This window comes from Lutra lutra, chromosome 3, assembly GCF_902655055.1.
Source record: "Lutra lutra chromosome 3, mLutLut1.2, whole genome shotgun sequence".
Classification (NCBI taxonomy): Eukaryota; Metazoa; Chordata; class Mammalia; order Carnivora; family Mustelidae; genus Lutra; species Lutra lutra.
The window spans coordinates 113398873-113420144 of NC_062280.1; the positions used below are offsets into that span (position 1 = coordinate 113398873).

The 21272-nt window shown below is 38.4% G+C and overlaps 1 protein-coding gene across 2 annotated transcripts in view; it reads left to right on the forward strand.

Moving 5' to 3' along the window:
• UGGT1 (UDP-glucose glycoprotein glucosyltransferase 1) overlaps positions 1 to 21272 on the forward strand; it is a 121755-nt gene that overhangs the window by 88482 nt on the left and 12001 nt on the right. For both annotated transcript variants that reach the window (XM_047722755.1, XM_047722756.1), the window contains 10 exons: positions 236 to 425; positions 3855 to 4013; positions 4593 to 4678; positions 7412 to 7496; positions 9007 to 9095; positions 9674 to 9778; positions 12137 to 12221; positions 12837 to 13019; positions 14834 to 14994; positions 16430 to 16544. In XM_047722755.1, the coding sequence (XP_047578711.1) occupies positions 236 to 425; positions 3855 to 4013; positions 4593 to 4678; positions 7412 to 7496; positions 9007 to 9095; positions 9674 to 9778; positions 12137 to 12221; positions 12837 to 13019; positions 14834 to 14994; positions 16430 to 16544 (1258 nt within the window). The remainder of the gene's footprint in view (positions 1 to 235; positions 426 to 3854; positions 4014 to 4592; positions 4679 to 7411; positions 7497 to 9006; positions 9096 to 9673; positions 9779 to 12136; positions 12222 to 12836; positions 13020 to 14833; positions 14995 to 16429; positions 16545 to 21272) is intronic.

Below are 21272 nucleotides of genomic sequence, written 5' to 3' on the forward strand. Positions count from 1 at the left end.
CTTAGTAGTATCAGAAAGAATGACCACTCCTCTCACTTCTGTCCCTCCTGCTCTTCCCTTCCATCTGCAACAACTACAGGAGGCATAAACTAGGGCAAGAGATGGTTTTGGAAACACTTTCCCAATCTAGTTTGTTTTATTTTAAGCCAGTTAGTTACCTGTGTGGATGGCTGTGAACTTAAGGACTATGGGTGTATTAAAAAGACTGATCTTTTATTTTATTTTTTAATTTCAGCTTTTACCGTTATGTCTTAGAGCCAGAGATTTCTTTCACTCCAGACAATAGCTTTGCTAAGGGTCCAATAGCAAAATTTTTGGATATGCCACAATCTCCTCTGTTCACCCTGAATTTGAACACACCTGAGAGTTGGATGGTGGAGTCTGTCAGAACGCCATATGATCTTGATAATATTTATTTAGAAGAGGTAAGAGTATCATTGCTTCTACATATGTAATCTTGGGTAAAACCTGTTTAAGATGGAGTGGTTGGTAGTATTTTCTGATTGAACAGACTGGATTACAGTTCAGGCAGGTCTCTGAGATGTCCATGTTCATATATAATTGTATTTTTAAAAAATAATAGCTTCATTGAGATTTATTTCACATACCATAAAATTTACCTTTTTAAAGTATATGGAATATAGTTCAGTAGTTTTAGTATATCCACAGAATTGTGCAGCCATCACCACTAGACAGAAACTTGATACCCATTAGCTGTCACTCCCCAGGACCCCCTGGCAACCACTAATCTATATTCTGTCTCTATGGATTTTCCTGTTCTGATGTTTGACCTATAGAGAATCATATATTTTTGTGACTGGCTCCTTTCACTTAAATTGTTATTTTTAAGGTTCATCCGTGTTGTAGCATGTATTAGTATTTAATTCTTTTTTTATTGCCAGAAAATATTTTATTGTTTAGATATAACACATTCTGTTTATCCACTCATTGATAGACATTTGGGTTGTTTCTACTTTTTGGCTATTATAAATAATGCTGCTGTGAACATTCATGTCCAAATTTTTATAGAGGTGTTTTTTTTCCTCTTGGAATTGGTGGATCATACAGAAATTCTATGTTTAATCACCTGAGGGATTGCTAGACTGTTTTCCAGGGTGACTGCACCATTTTCCATTCCTGCCTGTGATATTGAGCATTTTACATGTGTTTATTGGCTGTTTGTATGTCATCTTTGGGGAGAAACATCTGTTTGAATACTTTGCCTATTTTAAAAAATTTGCCTTTTTTTTTTTATTGTGGAATTGTAAGAGTTCTTTGTATATTCTGTATACAAGTCTGTTATCAAATATATGATTGATAAATAATTTGTTCCATTCTGTTAGCTGTCTTTCACTTTCTGGATAATGTCCTTTAAAGTACAGATGTTTCAAATCTTGATGAAATCTGTTTTTTCCCTTTTGTTTCTTGTGCTTTTGATAGTATACCTGAGAAATCAGTGTTTAATTCCAGGTCATGAAGATTTATTCCTATGTTTTCTTATAAGACTTTGAAAGTTTTAAACTCTTACATTTTAGGTCTTTTATTCATTTTGAGTTCATTTTTGTATATGATGTGAGGTAGAGTTACAGATTTGTTCTTTGAGTGTGAATATCCATTTATCACAGCACCATTTGTTGAAAAGACTATTCTTTCCCCAATGTATGGTCTTGGTGCCTTTGTTAAAGATCTATTAGCCCTGAATGAATTTAATTCTAGACTCTCAGATCTCTTCCCTTGATCTGTGTGTCTATCGTTTGACCACAATTGTCTTACTCTAGTTTTGTTGTCAGTTTTGAAATTGGTAAGTTAGTTTGCCAATTGTGTTCTTACTTTTAAAGGTAGATTTGGCTATTTTGGGTTCTTTGCATCTTGGAATCCACTTGTTAATATCTGTAGAAAAGGCTGCTGGGATTTTGATAGAGATTACTTTAAATACCTAAATCATTTTGAAGAGTTGGTGTCTTAAGTATCTGACCCATGAATATGGGATGTCTTTCCATTTATTTTTGGGTCTTTGATTTCTTTCAACAATGTTTTATAGGTCTTAGTATACAGGCCTATAAAAGATCATGTCATCTGCAAATAGAGGTAGTTTTATTTTTTCCTTTCCATACTGGATGTCTTTTATTTAATTTTCTTGCCTAATTGGGAAATTTTTAAATTACAATTCAGTCTCTTGTTATGGATTTGTTTGGATTTTCTGTCTCATCTTAAGTCATTTTCTGGAGCTTGTGTTTCAGGTGTTTATCCATTTTATCTACATTATAATTTGTTGGCCTATAGTTAGTCATAGCATTTCTTACAGTCTTTTAAATTTGGTTTTGGAGTGATGTCTCCTTTTCCCTTGCGATGTCAATGAGTTGGCTCTTCTGTCTTTTATTTTGTGATCAGTCCAACTAAAAGTTTGCCAGTTTGTTGAAATTTTCGAAGAACCAGCTTTTGGCTTCATTGATTTTTCTCTTCTTTATTTCATTTATGTTCATATAGCTATTTTGAGTATCTAAGGTAAGTGATCCTTTCCCCTTAAGAATGATTGGGAGCTCACAAGTGTAGTTTCAGTGATGTCTCTTCACAGCCCTCACTCTGTACCTCGCTCAGCGTGTATTAACGAAAGAATTAAAACACATGTTCTTTACTTATAAGGAGCTTATAGCATCTCAGAGCCTCCTTCCTTTCTAAGACAACTGTTTCTGTGTCTGTCCTAAATATCTCTTCCTGCAGTTGAAGCCTGTTTCCTGGTTCTTCTTGGGAATTGGGAAACCAGGAACTTGAAGATAGTTATTAAAGGACTTCTCAGCCTTCTTTTCACTAGGGTAAAGAAGAATCCCTCAGGTGCTAAGTTAGGGAGAGTGTGTGAACACACTTACCGTATTCCCACCTCATACTTGTCTACCATGTTTGTAACAAACAGGAAATGCCGTCTTTGCCCTTGAAGAACCAACTTTTGCTGCGGAGATTGTAAGATGGCCACAGAAGGCACTAAAGAGCAATGAAAGGGGGCACAGAAGCAGAGCAGCTCTCTTCCATGTCCTTAGAGTTTTTTCTGCTCTTTCCTAGGCTTTCTCTGTATTGGCTAAAATCAGAGCCTGGGACTTGGTGACCGTGTGGAGGTTTAGCCCTTAGCGTTCATTATTATGGTTTTGGAATTTAGTGTTCAGTAACATATTAAGCTCCAAATAGTGTGTTATTAGCATTAGATAGGATTACAGAGCCAAATGTGAACCAGACTGGAATAAAAACCCTTTAATTAACTAAAGCCAAGCTGCCCCAATGCCTTGCAATTACATCATATTTTCTTCAAGAAATCAGTAATAATTTAGGCAGTTGATGTAGAACATGAATGGTTTTGTGCCATTATGGAGGCATCAAATGCATTTTGGATATTTGCCTTTAGAACAGCAGTAGTATTTACAGCTATATCCTGTAGGTGAATTTGTTTCCTGCTGTTTCTCATTGTTTCTTTGTTACCTTCTTTATTCTTTAGCTTTTAGATCAGTTCATTCTTTTGGCAGTGTATTTTACAGGGTTTCCCTGATACTACTTCCTAGATGAGAGTCTTATCCTCTCTGTAAAGCTGTATGAAATCTCCTTGCACAATCAAGATGCTGAGCATTTCTAAACCTCCAGAGAGTTCTCTTGTGCCCCTTTGCAGGCAGTCCCTTCCCCTTTCTGTCACTATAGTTTTTGCCTTTTCTTAAATTTCTTAGAAATATGACTGTACAGTATGCAGCCCTTTATGTCTGTCTTTGTTCAGTTTGTACAATGCATTTGAAATCCATGCTGTTGCATGGCTCAACAATTTGTTTCTTTTTATTGCTGAGTAATTTTCAAGTGATTTAATTCTGCTATTGCAGGTGGATAGTGTGGTGGCTGCTGAGTATGAGCTGGAGTACCTCTTGCTAGAAGGTCACTGCTATGACATCACCACAGGCCAGCCCCCACGAGGACTGCAGTTTACATTAGGAACTTCGGCCAACCCAGTCATTGTGGATACCATTGTTATGGCCAATCTGGTAAATAATCAGTACATCAGGTGGTAGTATTGAGTCATGTTAATTTGGGCACTAGAGTTTATGGATAAAGCAGTTTGGATTTTGAATATGAGTGAAATTAAAATTCATGATTGAATAAATTTGATCAGTATAAAAATCTAAGTTAAACTTATAGGTTGGAATAACATATTAGCCTTAAAAAAATGCTAGACTATTCTGAATATTCTGTTCTAATCAAATTGGTGCCTGCAGATGCATTGCTTAAGAGCTGACAGCATTTTTCTTGGCTTTGGAGGTTTGTAGCTTATTCATACATGGCACATTGATCTTTCATTCACTTACAGATCAAGAGCCCCCTTCTTGGCTTCACTGGCCTGTATTTTGCTAGTGTTTCTAATGGGTAGATTTATTTATTTATTTATTTATTTATTTATTTATTTATTTATTATTTCTCTCTCTTTCTTTTAAAGAATAGCACTGAAATTATAACTGTATTATTTAAAATATGAATGATATTTCAGAAAACGAAATAACTGTCCCTCAGAAACAGCATTTTGATGTTTCAAAGAAAACTAAAATTTGTCTTTCTTCTTACCTTAGGGCTACTTTCAGTTAAAAGCCAACCCAGGAGCTTGGATTCTCAGACTAAGGAAGGGTCGGTCTGAAGATATTTATAGAATTTACAGGTAAGATTAAGTGATGTAGGTGCTTCTTTTCCAGAATATTTTACAGAGAATCAGCTTGAATTGAGTACTACACTGGCAGTTAACTGGGAATAAGAATTTATGTGTGATGAAACAGTGCTTTTCCAGGAAATTGAGTATGGAAGAACTGTCAGGGTGTGATTGGACAATAAGTGGTATGAATAGTAGTAAGTATGTCAGGTTTCACTCTTTAGTCTTTCCTTTGTGCTAACAGCATCTTAGAATCAGGTCATTCTCTCACTGTGATGAAAACCATAGGCAGATGAGAAATTGAGTTATTTCAAGAAAGGAGAAAAGAAATGAATAACAGTCAGTCTTTTCTGCCTAGGTAGTATATTTCTTGACCCTGGGTGAATTGCAGATACACAGAATGTATAAACTTTGGCCATGAAATCTTGGTGCTAGCATTGGCTTTCCTGGTCTAGGGTAGTATGGCAGTATTTCCAGAGCATTTTGTCAGTCACCAGGTTTTTGCCTTCAGGTTTGCAGTGGCTGCCTGTTAGCTTAAAAAATTATAGTGACATTTTGAGATTATCTTTGTGTATGGTGTAAGTGTGGTCTAGTTTCATTCTTCTGCATATGACTGTCTGATTTTCCCAGCACCATTTACTGAAGAAACTGTCTTTTTTCCATTAGATACTGTTTCCTGCTTTGTTGAAGATTTGTTGACCATAGAGTTGAGGGTCTGTTTCTGGGGTCTCTGTTTTGTTCCATTGATCTATGTGTCTGTTTTTGTGCCCATACCGTGCTGTCTTGATGTTCACAGCTTTGTAATACAGCTTTAACTCAGTCATTGTGTGTCCCCCGCTTTGGTTTTCTTTTTCATAATTCCCCTGGTGATTTGGAGTCTTTTCTGGTTCCATACAAATTTTAGGATTGTTTGTTGCAGCTCTGTGAAAAATTTCGATGGTATTTTGATAGGGATTACATTGAAAGTATAGATTGCTCTTGGCAGCATAGATATTTTAACAATGTTTATTCTTCCAATCCATGAGCATGGTTTCACTCATATATGGAACATAAGGAAAAGCACAGGGGACCATAGGGGAAGGGAGGGAAAACTAAATGGAAAGAAACCAGAGAGGGAGACAAACCATGAGAGACTCTGGACTGTGGGAAACAAACAGAGGATTACAGAAGGGAGGGGGTTGGGGAAATGGGGTAACCAGGTAATGGATATTAAGGAAGGCATGTGTGGTGATGAGCACTGGGTTTTATGTGCAACTAATGAATCATTGAACACTACATTCAAAAACTAATGATGTACTATATGTTGCTCAATTGAATATTAAAAAAGAATTAAAAGGGGAAACAAAAAAATTATACTGCCTTTTAAAAGGTGTAAGCTAAATTCTGTTTAACACAATTTAAGTTAGTTTTAAGCTACGTGAAGAGAGTTTGTGTCAATTTTTAGGGAGGGATTTCCATTACAGTGTATTTAAAACACCCTCTCGTGTGATTTTAGTTCTATAGAGCAGCATGGATTCTTGAAGCTGTATTATAATAACATTCATTGTAAATACTAGGTTTTCTTCCTAATAACGTTTTCTTAAATATAGTTTTGCAGAATTTAATCCCATCATGAGAAATTTACTTGTTCTTCTTCTAAACACCATCCCTTCCATATGCCCTTTCCTTGGCTACTCTTCCCCCTACCCTAGGAGTGTGGAGTCCTCCTCTATTCTTACTGTCTAGGGTTCCCTTCATCTTGGATATTCCCAGATTCTGTGGTGTTTCATGCTCCACATCAGAATCTTTCCTTGCCTGAGAACTCTGCTCTCTGCTGAATGATATTGAATGAATGCGGTGAATTCATATTTTATCGTGGCTTAACACCTTATCGTGCACTTAACACCTTGAAAATTGATGCCTGGAAATTTTAGGAATTAGTTGATTGGGGATATCTTATTTTTAATTTTAAAGTTTCCAATTCTGCCCTAGCCCTCCCTGCAAATAGAGCTTGTTATAGTTCTTTCTTCAGAATATGTGCACCAGGTTGAGTTGAGACTAGAATTGGCTGATTGTGTGCCTCCAGGCAGAAGGATAGAGTGATACCTTTACGGAACTCTGAAGTAGAGTCATGCTTTGTTACTTGTCTGTGAAAGAGTAGAAGTGATGTGTTTCTGATGATGGTGCAGAGTGGCTTATGCCCCTGGGCAGCCCTTTATTGCTGGTGCTGAACTTGGCTCAGACTTTGTTAATACAGGTGTTGATTAAGTGCTCATTATGCGCTCGCCAGCACTGGGAGCTTTTTTCTCTGTGAAAGGTAATTTAAAGATTTTATTTATTTATTTGACAGAGATCACAAGTAGGCAGAGAGGCAGGCAGAGAGAGAGTAGGGAGCAGGCTCCCTGATGAGCAGAGAGCCCTATGCAGGGCTCCATCCCAGGACCCTGGGATCATGACCTGAGCCGAAGGCAGAGGCTTTAACCCACTGAGCCACCCAGGTGCCCCTGTGAAAAGTAATTTAAAGAGGAGACTCAAGAAGGAAGTTTGGGTTGTGACTGGAATGTTCAATGTTTGAAGGATAGAGATTCTGACAAGTGCTTCCGTGTAGCTTGAAGGGACTTCCTGCAGGTTGTGAGAAATTAATTTGTTCTGGAAAACTCCTTTATGATAACAAATATGGCAGATTGATGTCAGATCACTTACTGCATTTTGAGAATTGTGATTTGTAATGTCTGTCTTGTCCTTTCCCTTTCTTTTCTTTCTAAGCCACGATGGCACAGATTCTCCTCCTGATGCTGATGAAGTTGTTGTTGTCCTCAACAACTTCAAGAGCAAAATTATTAAAGTGAAGGTGAGTTTGGTAATCCTAAGACAGACATTATTTTATAGTGGGTAAAAGTAGCAGATTCTGGCATTCAGTAGCTCTTATATCGATAATGTGGATGTGTTAACTGATAATGCTGTCACTATGGTCATCATTTTACAATATATATGCAAATAATATATGCAGATCAAATCAAATCATCACATTGTGCACCTTCAATTTTTATAATGTTTGTCAGTAATTATATCTCAGTAAAGCTGATGGGAAGAAAAACCTGCTTAAGACTTTAATTCACCTTTGGAATTTTAGTGTTTATTGGAATGCTTTTTTTTTTTTTTTTTTTTTTTTTGAGAGAGAGAGAGCATGCAGGGGCGGGGGGCAGGGAGACTATGCGGGGGGTACGGGGGAGAGAGAGAGAAAGAGAAAGAAGAGAATCCTAAGCAGGCTCCATGCCCAGCACAGAGACCAATGTGGGGCTCATTCTCACCACCCTAAGATCATGACCTGAGCCGAAATCAAGAGTCAGACACTAGCCAGCTGAGCCACCCAGGGGCCCCAGAATACTTTATTATTTATTTATTTATTTATTTATTTTTTTAAAAGATTTTATTTATTTAACAGACAGAGATCACAAGCAGGCAGAGAGGCAGGCAGAGAGAGAGGAAGGGAAGCAGGCTCCCCACTGAGCAGAGAGCCCAATGTGGGGCTCGATCCCAGGTCCCTGGGATCATGACCTGAGCCGAAGGCAGAGGCTTTAATCCACTGAGCCACCCAGGCGCCCCTCCAGAATACTTTAAATGTAAGATGTCTTTTGTAAATATACAGTTGTGGCTTTCTTCAACTGAGAGAATGCACCTTTTGAGTAATCTCTGTGAGCAATAATAGTCTCATTTTACATAAAGTGTTTTCACAAGATACTATTTTGCTTACATAGCCATCATTAATATTATTATTGATGACTGTTCTCAGAAAATTGGGAAGGATGCCTATGAAAATTCCAACAACAATAATAATTGGTATCCCTATTTCATTTCTTTTCACTTCTCAGAATTTTGAAATTCTTAATGCCTTAAACACAAATAATAGGTATTATAGAATACATAATCATTACACACAGTAGAATCTAAAGCAGCCCACACAGTTGAGCAGAAAACTGGTCTCTGTGCTGGTGAGAAGATTCAACCTATCTTTTTTCTGGTAAATCCTAAAAACAGGCTGTGATCTAAAGTGACTTCCTGTCAGCGCTCATGTGGGCTGTACTCTACCCCTGGAAAACCAGCTGTCAGCTTGGTGGATTAGGTTTCTAGTTTTGCTTTGACTATGTTTCCTACACAGTTGAATTTGAGGTTCTTTGACCATTTTTCAAAGTAAAAAAGTTATTATCTAATTAAGAGAGGTTGCTGTCTCATCACCTGCCGTTTTAATGTGGTATGTTGATGATCATTCTATTGAATTCATCTAGACTCTGGGTTGGTTGTCATGCTTATTGGAGAATTCATTTCCTATTGTTGACAGCACTCCTCACATATGGTTGCAGGTTCAGAAGAAGGCAGATATGGTAAATGAAGACTTGCTGAGTGATGGAACTAATGAAAATGAATCTGGATTTTGGGACTCCTTCAAATGGTAAATTGGTACCATTAAAAAAAAATATATATATATATACACACACACACACATACATACATATATATATCTTTTAAGGAAAGGGTGAGATGTAAGCACCATCTCTCCCTTCTTTTGAGTATAAGAATCCTATTTGGGCCTTTCAGAGTCTGCACTCTGCCACCACATCTTGCACTTTCTATTTAGAGTAGATGAGTGTTTTCCACTGACTTAAGTGAAGGAGGTTAACATCCCCTTGTGGGGAAGTTACTTCTTGACTCTCATTGGGTTGTGCCTGCCTTTTGGAGAGTTCAGTTTACTTCCCATTGAGCAGATCACATTCTGTGGAATCACCTGTGTTCAGTCTGTTTGTGGAGCTATGTGGTACCCTATAGGCAGCATCCTTCTCTTTACCCTGTGCTGGCTTGGTTGCCTTGTGCCCTCTTGGGGTCCCAGAGGATGTTTCACTGGCTCCTCCTGCATTACCCTCTAGGGAAGGAATGGGAATGGGAAACACCATCTCTGTAGCTCTCCTCTTAAAGGGCTATGTATCTGTACCAGCATTTCAAATGTTCTTGTTTTTATCTTTATTATTATAGGGGCTTTACGGGAGGACAGAAGACTGAGGAAGTGAAACAGGATAAAGATGACATAATTAATATTTTCTCCGTGGCATCTGGTCATCTCTATGAAAGATTTCTTCGGTTAGTTGTGTTGATTATTTTAGTATATATGAATGAGTTTGTCACAGTATTCTTACTTAGTAAATCTTTTATGGGATTCTGTCCATTATGCTTTTTTGTATCTGAAGCACTCTGAGGATTGTGAATATATAATTGTATTTGTTTTGCTCTGTCAGTCTCATAAAGTCTGGCTGTATCTTAAATGCATCTGTGTGGATATTACAAGGCTATAAACCTTTAATAGCACTGCATGCACAATATAAATAGTGGTGTTTAATTGGCCAATGACTTAAGCAAGTCATTGCTTAAACCAGAAATTAGGAGGTCAGCACAGAGAATAGAAGTGGAATAGGGCCATGGACCTGCCTTCCAAAGACTCATAGTTTAGAGCGAGGAGTGATCTTGGTTCTCACAGAAGAACACCTCTGTTTTTTTTCATTTTTTGTTTTTTTAATTTTTTATTTCTTTTCAGCGTAACAGTATTCATTGTTTTTGCTCCGCTCCCAGTGCTCCATGCGATCTGTGCCCTCTCTAATACACACCACCTGGTTCCCCCAACCTCCCACCCCCCACCCCTTCAAAACCCTCAGATTGTTTTTCAGAGTCCATAGTCTCTCATGGTTCACCTCCCCTTCCAATTTCCCTCAACTCCCTTCTCCTCTCCATCTCCCCTTGTTCTCCATGCTATTTGTTATGCTCCACAAATAAGTGAAACCATATGATAATTGACTCTCTCTGTTTGACTTACTTCACTCAGCATAATCTCTTCCAGTCCCATCCATGTTGCTACAAAAGTTGGGTATTCATCCTTTTTGATGGAGGCATAATACTCCATAGTGTATATGGACCACATCTTCCTTATCCATTCGTTGAATGGCATCTTGGTTCTTTCCACAGTTTGGCGACCGTGGCCATTGCTGCTAAAAACATTAGGGTACAGATGGCCCTTCTTTTCACTACATCTGTATCTTGGGGGTAAATACCCAGTAGTGCAATTGCAGGGTCATAGGGAAGCTCTATTTTTAATTTCTTGAGGAATCTCCACACTGTTTTCCAAAGTGGCTGCACCAGCTTGCATTCCCACCAACAGTGGAAGAGGGTTCCCCTTTCTCCACATCCCCTCCAACACATGTTGTTTCCTGTCTTGCTAATTTTGGCCATTCTAACTGGTGTAAGGTGGTATCTCAATGTGGTTTTAATTTGAATCTCCCTGATGGCTAATGATGATGAACATTTTTTCATGTGTCTGATAGCCATTTGTATGTCTTCATTGGAGAAGTGTCTGTTCATATCTTCTGCCCATTTTTTGACATGATTATCTGTTTTGTGTATAGAACACCTCTGTTTATAGACAGATTCAGAGGGTGAAGGAATTTGCCTGAGGTCGCACAGTCAGGGCCAAGGAAAGGTCACAGCCTTAGGCTGGTTGAGGCAGTGCTCCCCAGGGAAAGGTTTGGCTGTGAATATACTCCTTTGCTTGAGAGTGACTTTCCTAATGCCAGGGTTCATTTTACTTTTAATTTTCCATGACAAATCTAGTGTGGCAAATAATTAAACTGTCATTTTACTCAGGTTCAGCCCTCCCATTTCCAAAAAATAACTGACCTAAAATAAAATAGCTAATGTTAAATGTTGGTTATAACTCAATTTAATTAAAGTCCTTGACTCAGTTTGTTTTTGTCTGTTTTCAAAGTAGGAAATCCTGATGCCGTAGCCATTTGCTATATCCCCTGACCTCTCCCTGCTCTTCTCCCTGGCAGGGTCTTCAGTTGAGGCTCTGGGGGGCAGTACAGCTACACACAGCTATTGTGGCTTACAGGTTTTCTTTTCAGAGTCCTGTAGTCAGTTAACCACAAGCTTCATTATTCCTTTGTACCATAATTAAGATAGCAGTTCATGAAGCAGTTTATTAAAAGATGTAACATGATTAAAACATTGGCCTTTGGGGCGCCTGGGTGGCTCAGTGGGTTAAGCCGCTGCCTTCGGCTCAGGTCATGATCTCAGAGTCTTGGGATCGAGCCCCGCATCGGGCTCTCTGCTCAGCGGGGAGCCTGCTTCCTCCTCTCTCTCTGCCTGCCTCTCTGCCTGCTTGTGATCTCTCTGTCAAATAAATAAATAAAATCTTTAAAAAAAAAAAACAACATTGGCCTTTATCAGGTATATTTTTATGGGTGAGAAATACTCTTTCTTTTCCATTCAGTGATAACTTTGTATAATAAGTGTAGTTTTCCATTTCCATTAGTAAGCGTCTCTCTTTGCCATCAATTTGCTCTGCCATGAAGAACATTTAGCAGTCTCGTGATTGACTCTACTTGATTTCTCTGAGATTAAAAAGCATTGGAAGATTATTATTGATTATTGTTTGCTTTTGTTTGACAGTATAATGATGCTGTCAGTACTGAAGAATACCAAGACTCCTGTGAAATTCTGGTTCTTGAAGAATTATTTGTCTCCCACATTTAAGGTTTGTTCCTCAGGAGAAAGCAAAGGATTCTTATTAAGGAGATATGTATGGTATAATAGAGTTTTTACTGCTTCAGTCTTACTTGTATGATTTAAAAATATTCCTTTTAATTAGGTTTCCCTTCTTCAGTTGTATATATTTTTTTTGTTTATTTAGTTTAAGTAATCTCTACACCCAGTGTGGGGCTCGAACTGATGACCCCAAGATCAAGAGTCGCGTGCTCTTCCGACTAAAACCCAGCCAGGAACCCCTGGTTGCATATTTCTATGTTTGTTCCAGACTGGATTATTTTGGAAGGGTAGTCCTTATAAAACCAAACACAAAATTTTGACCTGTTTGAAGCTTGGATAACATTAGAAGAAAATCTGTATCTTTTGTTTTAATAAAATACATTCTCTTCCACTGAGCATGTATTTATAGTTTAATTAAAATGTAGTACAGGTTACTCTGTATTCTTTTATGTAGTTACAGGTGAGTCAGGGTTAGATTTCTGTATTAGACCACTGTTATGGTAAATGTGTTTTACTTGTGCCATAATCACGATCGCTGACTTACAGAGTTGATTTTCTTCATCAAAGTAAATGGTTGTTTGTTGTTTCCTATGTCCAAATATAGGAGTTCATACCTTATATGGCAAATGAATACAATTTCCAGTATGAACTTGTTCAGTACAAATGGCCTCGGTGGCTTCATCAGCAAACTGAGAAGCAGCGCATCATCTGGGGTTACAAGATCCTCTTCTTGGATGTGCTCTTCCCATTGGTTGTTGACAAATTCCTGTTTGTAGATGCTGATCAGGTAAGCTCTTTTTTTTTTTTTTTTTTTTTGAAGATTTTATTTATTTTTTTGACAGATAGAGATCACAAGTAGGCAGAGAGGCAGGCAGAGAGAGAGAGGGGGAAGCAGGCTCCCTGTTGAGCAGAGACCTGATTCGGGGCTCAATCCCAGGGGCTCGATCCCAGGACCCTGGGATCATGACCTGAGCTGAAGGCAGAGGCTTTAACCCAATGAGCGACCCAGGCACCCCAAGTAAGCTCTCACAAGCCAGATTTAAACAGTTCATATTGGGGCACCTGGGTGCCTCAGTACCTTTGCTCACGTCATGGTCCCGGGTTCCTGGGTTCAAGCCCTACATCAGCCTCCCTGCTCAGCGGGAGGCCTGGTTCTCCCTATCCCACTCCCCCTGCTTGTGTTCCCTCTCACTGTCTCTCTCTTTGTCAGATAAATAAAATCTTAAAAAAATAAACAGTTCGTATTAAAGGCATTAGACTTCCTTCTCCTTTTTAAGTGATTTTATTTTTCTAGTTACAGAAAAATACATGTTTATGTTATAATATATGGAATATGCACACATATGAATATGAATATGCACGCATGAATCATGGAACACTACATCAAAAACTAATGATGTACTACATGGTGACTAATACAATGTAATAAAAAAATAGAATATATGGAAAGTTATACCAACACGTGATCACTTTTTAAAATTTGCATTTGATGTATTTCTTTTTCATCTTTTTTCTATGCCTCTTTTACACAGTTGCATTTACATCATTTATGCAGTACATGATTACATACTTAATTCATTTAACATACAAACTAGAAACTAAAAGATTGAGGTTTAACAGTGCTTGCCATTATCTCCAGTTATTTACCCAAAAGCTAGGCTTATTGACATGGTTAAGAGGGAGGAAGCTCTAGTAGATAGATGCCTGGCTTTGATAATTTGGAACTCTTCAGTTAGTCTTCCTCCTGTCAAGATTTGACCTAAAAGGAATATACTGTGGTTTTGGACCATACAAAATAAAAAAGTGTGAATATAGTTCTCCTTTAACCTTCCCCCATCCCCTGAGCTGGCTGAAACCTGAGGTAATCATCTGAATGGAAGTGATATGTCATATGTGCATGCGGCCACAGGCTTCATCCACCTCTTTGGAATTACCTGCCTCATAGGACTCACTGTATCACAACTGACTTGACCTAAAGCATGCTTTCTGGATTCTAATATAAGCACACTTACTCTTTGTTGAGTACTTGTGTGTCAGGTATCTTTTCACAGCTGTCCGTGTACTGATTCAGGTAATCCTGTGAAGTATCCATTTTACACATGAGGAAACTCAGTCACAGAGAGGCTAAGTAGTATAAATTTGTTTTATTTCTACCTTTTTGAATACTAGAATACTATGTGCCAAGCTCTAGGCAAAGTGTCTTACATGTTAGTGAAAGCAGTCAGCTAATCAGTGTAAGAATCTGGGCTCAGACTGGGTCTACAGCTGGAGACTGTGCCATTAACCTCAGAGCTGCCCTCTGCAATGTCTCAGTGAGGCACTCTGGATTTTAAGGAAACTGCTCTTAGCAGTTTAACAGATGACTTGTGGGTTGTCTGGGTGGCTCAGTAGGTTAAGTGTCTGACTCTTGATTTTGGCTCAGGTCATGATCTCAAGGTCGTGAGATGGAGCCCTGTGTCAGGCTCTGCACTGGGCATGAAGCCTGTTTAAGATTCTCTCTCTTCCTCTAATCTATGCCTCCCTCCTGTACTCCCTTCCTGCTCTCTCTCCCTCTAAAACAAACAAAGCAATACAAATGACTTGTGATTTTCTTTTCTTCAGATTGTACGAACGGATCTGAAAGAGTTAAGAGATTTCAATTTGGATGGTGCTCCTTATGGTTATACTCCTTTCTGTGATAGCCGAAAAGAAATGGATGGCTACAGGTTCTGGAAATCGGGGTACTGGGCCAGTCATTTGGCTGGGCGGAAATATCATATCAGGTATTGAAAAGGAATATTCTTTTTTTTTTTAATGATTTTTTTTTTAAGATTTATTTATTTATTTGACAGAGATCACAAGTAGGCAGAGAGGCAGGCAGAGAGAGAGAGGGGAGGAAGCAGGCTCCCCGCTGAGCAGAGAGCCCGATGTGGGGCTCGATCCCAGGACCCTGGGATCATGACCTGAGCTGAAGGCAGAGGCTTTAATCCACTGAGCCACCCAGGTGCCCCGAAAAGGAATATTCTTAATGCTGTTTGATTTTCTTTTCTTAAAAAATTTATTTTGCGGGCGCCTGGGTGGCTTAGTGGGTTAAAGCCTCTGCTTTCGGCTCAGGTCATGATCCCAGGGTCCTGGGATTGAGGCCCACATCGGGCTCTCTGCTCAGCAGGGAGCCTGCTTCTTCCTCTCTCTCTCTGCCTGCCTCTCTGCCTACCTGTGGTCTCTGTCCGTCAAATAAATAAATAAAATCTTTATAAAAAATTATTTTGCATATTTGAAATTGTGAATAGGCAATAAATTAATATGGTTCAAAAATAAAAATTACAAAAGATATGCCCAGATTATTACAAAAAATAATCTTCCCAGTCTTTTCTGTCCTCTACCCAGTTCTCACTTCTACAACAGATAACCTCCTTTATTAATTTATGTCCTTCCAGAGTTTCTTGATCTTACATTAACAACCAAATTTCTTTTTATACACAAAATATGCCATCATATTTACAATTTGGTGCTTGCTTTATTTAATTTCTGTAGTAGATCTTAAATCAGTGTGTTGAGAGAGAGACCTTCCTTTTTACATCTACATATTATTCCAGTATTTGTGTTACTTATGGTATTTTGTTGTGACATACTGCATTGCAGTGAATAATTAAATACATCATTTAGTGTATTTCAAATATATCTGTAGGACAAATTTCTAGAAGTAGAATTCCTAAAATAGACTGTAACATTACATTATCTGCTCTGGGCCGAGTGTGGTTTGGAAGATCTGGAAGGTAGCAGCATTTACAGAGATAAATGTTGGGGTTTGGTGATTTCTTTATCATTAGTTAATGTTCTTGGTCCAGAAGATCTGTAACACTGGGTTTTTTTCCCCTGTGATGTTTAAGACATCATCAGGATATCTTTGACTGATGGTTAGCTTTTATTACCTGATCTGCTGACATTTGGTAGAAGTATTCTTTTGTCAGAGATTTAAGGTAGCTAAATAAGTAAGGCAGTTGAATAAGGAAGAGTGACAAAGTGAGCTTGGTGGAAGAATATGGGTTTTGCATGAGCCATCTTTGAAGGAGCACATACTGACCCTGAGCTCCACTATAATGCCACTGCTTACTTTTTCAAAGAGAGAGCAGGATGTTTATTTGGTGACCATTATTCAGTGAGGTTACTTTTTCTGCTACAATCCATGGTTATAACAAGTATTTCTTTTCTATCCAGTGCACTGTATGTTGTGGATCTGAAGAAGTTTAGGAAAATAGCTGCTGGTGACAGACTCAGGGGACAGTACCAAGGTCTGAGTCAGGATCCTAACAGCCTTTCAAATCTTGATCAAGTAAGTGGCTATTTTTTTGGTTAACACTTTCAGTGATGGGTATGCAATATTGTGTCAGGAATTGGATTATTACTTTCCTCTCACTTCTTTCCTCCATTGGGACAGTGTTTTGTTTCTTCATGGAAGGGAATTGTGCAGTGTTTGTGTGTGTGTGTGTGTCACATTTTTATCTATCCTCAAGAGGAGACATAGTAGAGAAAAATGATGTTAGTTTGGAAGGGAGATAGAGGGAGGATGCTGCCTCTTCAAACCATTACCATATCTTTTAATTTTGCACCCACAATATCTTGATAAATTTGTTTCTCTGCCTGCTAGGAGTGATTTGTTTCTCTTTAGGAACTAATTAGCAAAGATTCACAGTAGATCATCTCCCAATTCCCCCCCCCCCCTTTTTAAAAGATTTTTATTTATTTATTTGTCAGAGAGAGAGTGTGAGTGCACAAGCAGTGGGGGTGGCAGGCAGAGGGAAGGAGAAGCACACTCTCCACTGAGGAAGGAGCCTGATAGAGACTCAATCCTAGGACTTTGGGATCATGACCTCAGCCGAAGGCAGATGCTTAACTGACTGAGTGACCCAGGCGTCCCTCCCTTTTTTTTCTGTCAGAAGCCATGGCATTTTTTAAGTTTAGCCAAATCAATTTATTAATGCTAAATATTTTTCAGAGGTGAGATTATAGTTTGTTTTAGATTAGATACCTAGTTTTACATATTTTGTTTTGCTTAAGTATGCCTTAAAAATTTTGTTTTAGAGATTTTATTTATTTATTTGACAGCGAGAGAGTATAAGCAGGGGGAGTAGCAGACAGAAGGGGAGGGAGAAGCAGACTCCCCACAGAGCAGGTGAAGCCTGATGTGGGATTTGATCCCAGGACCCTGGGACCATAACCTGAGCCAAAGGCAGTCACTTAACCAATTGAGTCACCCCAGGTGCCCCTGCCTTAAACGTTTTAAAACAGTTATTGTGATATATAGCACCCATAAAGGAAAGCATACAAAACAAAATATACCAATATATACGTATTCATATGCATCAGTGAATTACCACAAAGCAAATGCCTGTACACCACCATCTGGTTCTAAGAAATAGAACATTACCAGCATCCCAGCAGCCATCTTTCTTCTCTAACAGAAGTATCCTGTATTCTAACTTTGGTGGTAATCATCTCAGTGCTTTTCTTTATAGAATTACTACTGTAACATGTATCCTTAAATACTGTAGTTTAGTTTTGCCTGTTTTTTTTTTTTTCTCCCTACCTCAGTTGTATCTAAAAGCTGTACTCTTGCGTCTAATTTCTTTTGCTCAACATTATGTTTGTGCAGTCCATCCATTTTGTTGTGTGTAGTGAAACTTTTATATTTGGGTTGTTTTCCATGGATAATGGTGCTGTGATCATTCATGCAACTGTCTTGATGCACATGTACACGTATTTCAGTTGTGTGTACAACTACTTGTGGAATTACCAAGTCATCAGATTTGTATATTTTTCTTTATTAGATTTTCAAACAGTTTTCCAAAGTAGTTCTAATTTATACTCCCACCATCCATGTAAGAATTCCTGTTGCTCGGGGCGCCTGGGTGGCTCAGTGGGTTAAAGCCTCTGCCTTCAGCTCAGGTCATGATCCCAGAGTCCTGGGATCGAGCCCCGCATAGGGCTCTCTGCTCAGCAGGGAGCCTGCTTCCTCCTTTCTCTCTCTGCCTGCCTCCCTGCCTACTTGTGGTCTCTGTCTGTCAAATAAATAAATAAAATCTTAAAAAAAAAAAAAAAGAATTCCTGTTGCTCTGTGTTTTGACCAGTACTTATTGTCAGTCTGTTAATTTGGTATATGGGAACTACCCATCCTATGTGGCTTTCATTTAGAGAGTTACTACATTTACATTTTATTTTATATTTTCTAATATTTTATTTATTTTTCAGAGAGAGAGCACAAGAAGAGGGAACAGCAGGCAGAGGGAGAAGCAGGCTCCCCACTGAGCAGAGAGCCCCATGAGGGACTCGATCCTATGACTCTGGGATCATGACTTGAGCCTAAGGCACACATTTAACTGACTGAGCCACCCAAGTGTCCCTACATTTTATATAATTATTAATGAAGTAGGATTTTCAACTGCCATTTTAATTCCCTTGTTTTCCCTACTATATATTTTTGAGTTATTTTCTCAGTGGTTGTCCTGATGATTAGCATTAAAACACTCTAACTTATTACAGTTTGGTTTGGGTTTACTAAGAACTTAATTTCAGAAGCATACAAAAACTTTGTTCCTATATAGCTGTGTTCTCCTTCTTCCCATACTTTTACTATAATACAGTTTGTGTGATACATTGTGTATGCACTGTATAATACATTATATACCCAGCAACACAGATTTATAATTACTGCTGTTTGTAATTGTTTTCAAACCAGAGGAAAAAGGAGTTCTAAATAACAAATACACTGATATTATCTTATATATTTACCTACATACCTTTACTGGTGCTTTTTATTTCTTCATGTAGATTTGAGTTCTGTCTAATGTCCTTTTCATTTCAGTCATTGGACTCCCTTTAGTATTTCTTAATAGGATGGCTCTGGAGCTACAGACTCTTCGGAAATGTATAATTTTCTCCTTTGGTGGTTTTTGTTGGGTAGTTTTGCTGGATATAAAATTCTTGCTTGACATTTTTTTCCCTTCTCATATTTTTCTTTGATTATATTGTCCCATAGACTGTTAGACTCCATGTTTTGTGATGAGAAATTAGCTGTTAATCTTGAGAATCCCTTACCTGACAAGTCACTATCTCCAGTCTTTTCTTTTGATACTTTGGTTATGAGGTAGTTAGGTTGGGTCTCTTTTGAATTAATCCTACTTGGAGTTCATTAAACTTCTTGAATGTGTAGATTTATGTTTTTCACCAAATTTGGGAAGTTTTATTTCTTTAAGTTTTATTCTTGCCTCTTTTTCTCTCCTTTTCAGACTCCTGTTGAATGTGTTCATATATTTGATGATTTCCTAGAGTTCTCTGAGCTCTTTTTATTTTTCTTCATTCTTCTTTCTGCTCTTGGAAAATCTTAAGACTGGGAGATCTCAGTTGATTTATCTTCAGTTGACCTGATTATCTTTTCTGCTGCTCAAATCTGTGGTTAAACCCATCTAGTGAATTTTCATTTAAATTATTGTGTTTTTCAACAGTAGATTTTGTTTGGTTCTTTTATATAGTGTGTATCTCTTTATTCTCTACTTTTTGAAACATCATTCTCATCCTTTCCTTTAGTTCTGTTAGACTTGGTTTCCTTTGTTCCTATTTGAACATATTTAAGATACCTGCTATTAAGTCCTTGTGTTGTAAATCCAATGTCTAGGCCTCCAAAAGTATAGTTTCTATTGATTACTTTTTACCCCTGTGTATGGATTTTGTATATTTGGTATTTTGTATGTCTCTTCATTTTTGTTGAAAATTGAAATTTCAAGTAATATAGTGTGGCAATTCTGGATATCAGACTTTCTCCCCTCCCCAGGGTTTATTGTTGCTGCTTATTGCAGTAGTAGTTGTTTGTTTTTGAACTTTTTTTTTTTTAATTTAATTTAATTTTTTTTCAGTGTTCCAAAATTCATCGTTTATGCACTACACCCAGTGCTCCATGCAATACGTGACCTCCTCAATACCCACCACCAGGTTCACCCCCATCTCCCTCCCCTCCAAAACCTTCAGTTTGTTTTTCAGAGTCCACAGTCTCTCATGGTTGGTCTCCCCCTCCAATTTCCCCCAACTCACTTCCCTTCTCCAGCTCCCAATGTCCTCCGTGTTATTCCTTATGCTCCACAAGTAAGTGAAACCATATGATAATTGACTCTGCTTGGCTTATTTCACTCATCATAATCTCCTCCAGTCCCATCCATGCTGATACAAAAGTTGGGTATTCATCTTTTCTGATGGAGGCGTAATACTCCATTGTATATATGGACCATATTTTCTTTACCCATTCGTCTTTTGAAGGGCATCTTGGCTCTTTCCACAGTTTGGTGACTGTGGCCATTTCTGCTATGAACATTGGGGTACAGATGTCTCTACTTTTCACTACATCTGTATCGTTGAAGTAAATACCCAGTAGTGCAATTGCAGAGTCATAGGGTAGCTCTATTTTTCATTTCTTAAGGAATCGTCACACTGTTTTCCAAAGTGGCTGCACCAACTTGCATTCCCATCAACAGTGTAAGAGGGTTGCCCTTTCTCCACATCCTCTCCAGCACTTGTTGTTTTACTATCTTGTTAATTTTGGCCATTCTAACTGGTGTAAGGTGGTATCTCAATGTGGTTTTGAATTTCCCTGATGGCTAATGATGATGAACATTTTTTCATGTGTCTGTTAGCCACTTGTATGTCTTCTTTGGAGAAGTATCTGTTCATGCCTTCTGCCCATGTCTTTGAACTTCTTTTTTTTTTTTTTTTTTTTAAAGATTTTATTTATTTATTTGAGAGAGAGACAGTGAGAGAGAGCATGAGCGAGGAGAAGGTCAGAGGGAGAAGCAGACTCCCCATGGAGCTGGGAGCCCGATGCGGGACTCGATCCCGGGACTCCGGGATCACGACCCGAGCCGAAGGCAGTCGTCCAACCAACTGAGCCACCCAGGCGTCCCGTCTTTGAACTTCTTAAATCAGTTCTGTGAAGTCTACATTTTTGATCTGCCTGATTAGCTTAGTGGTCAGCGAAAAGTGGACGGAAATTTCCTTAAGTATTCAGAACCACTAA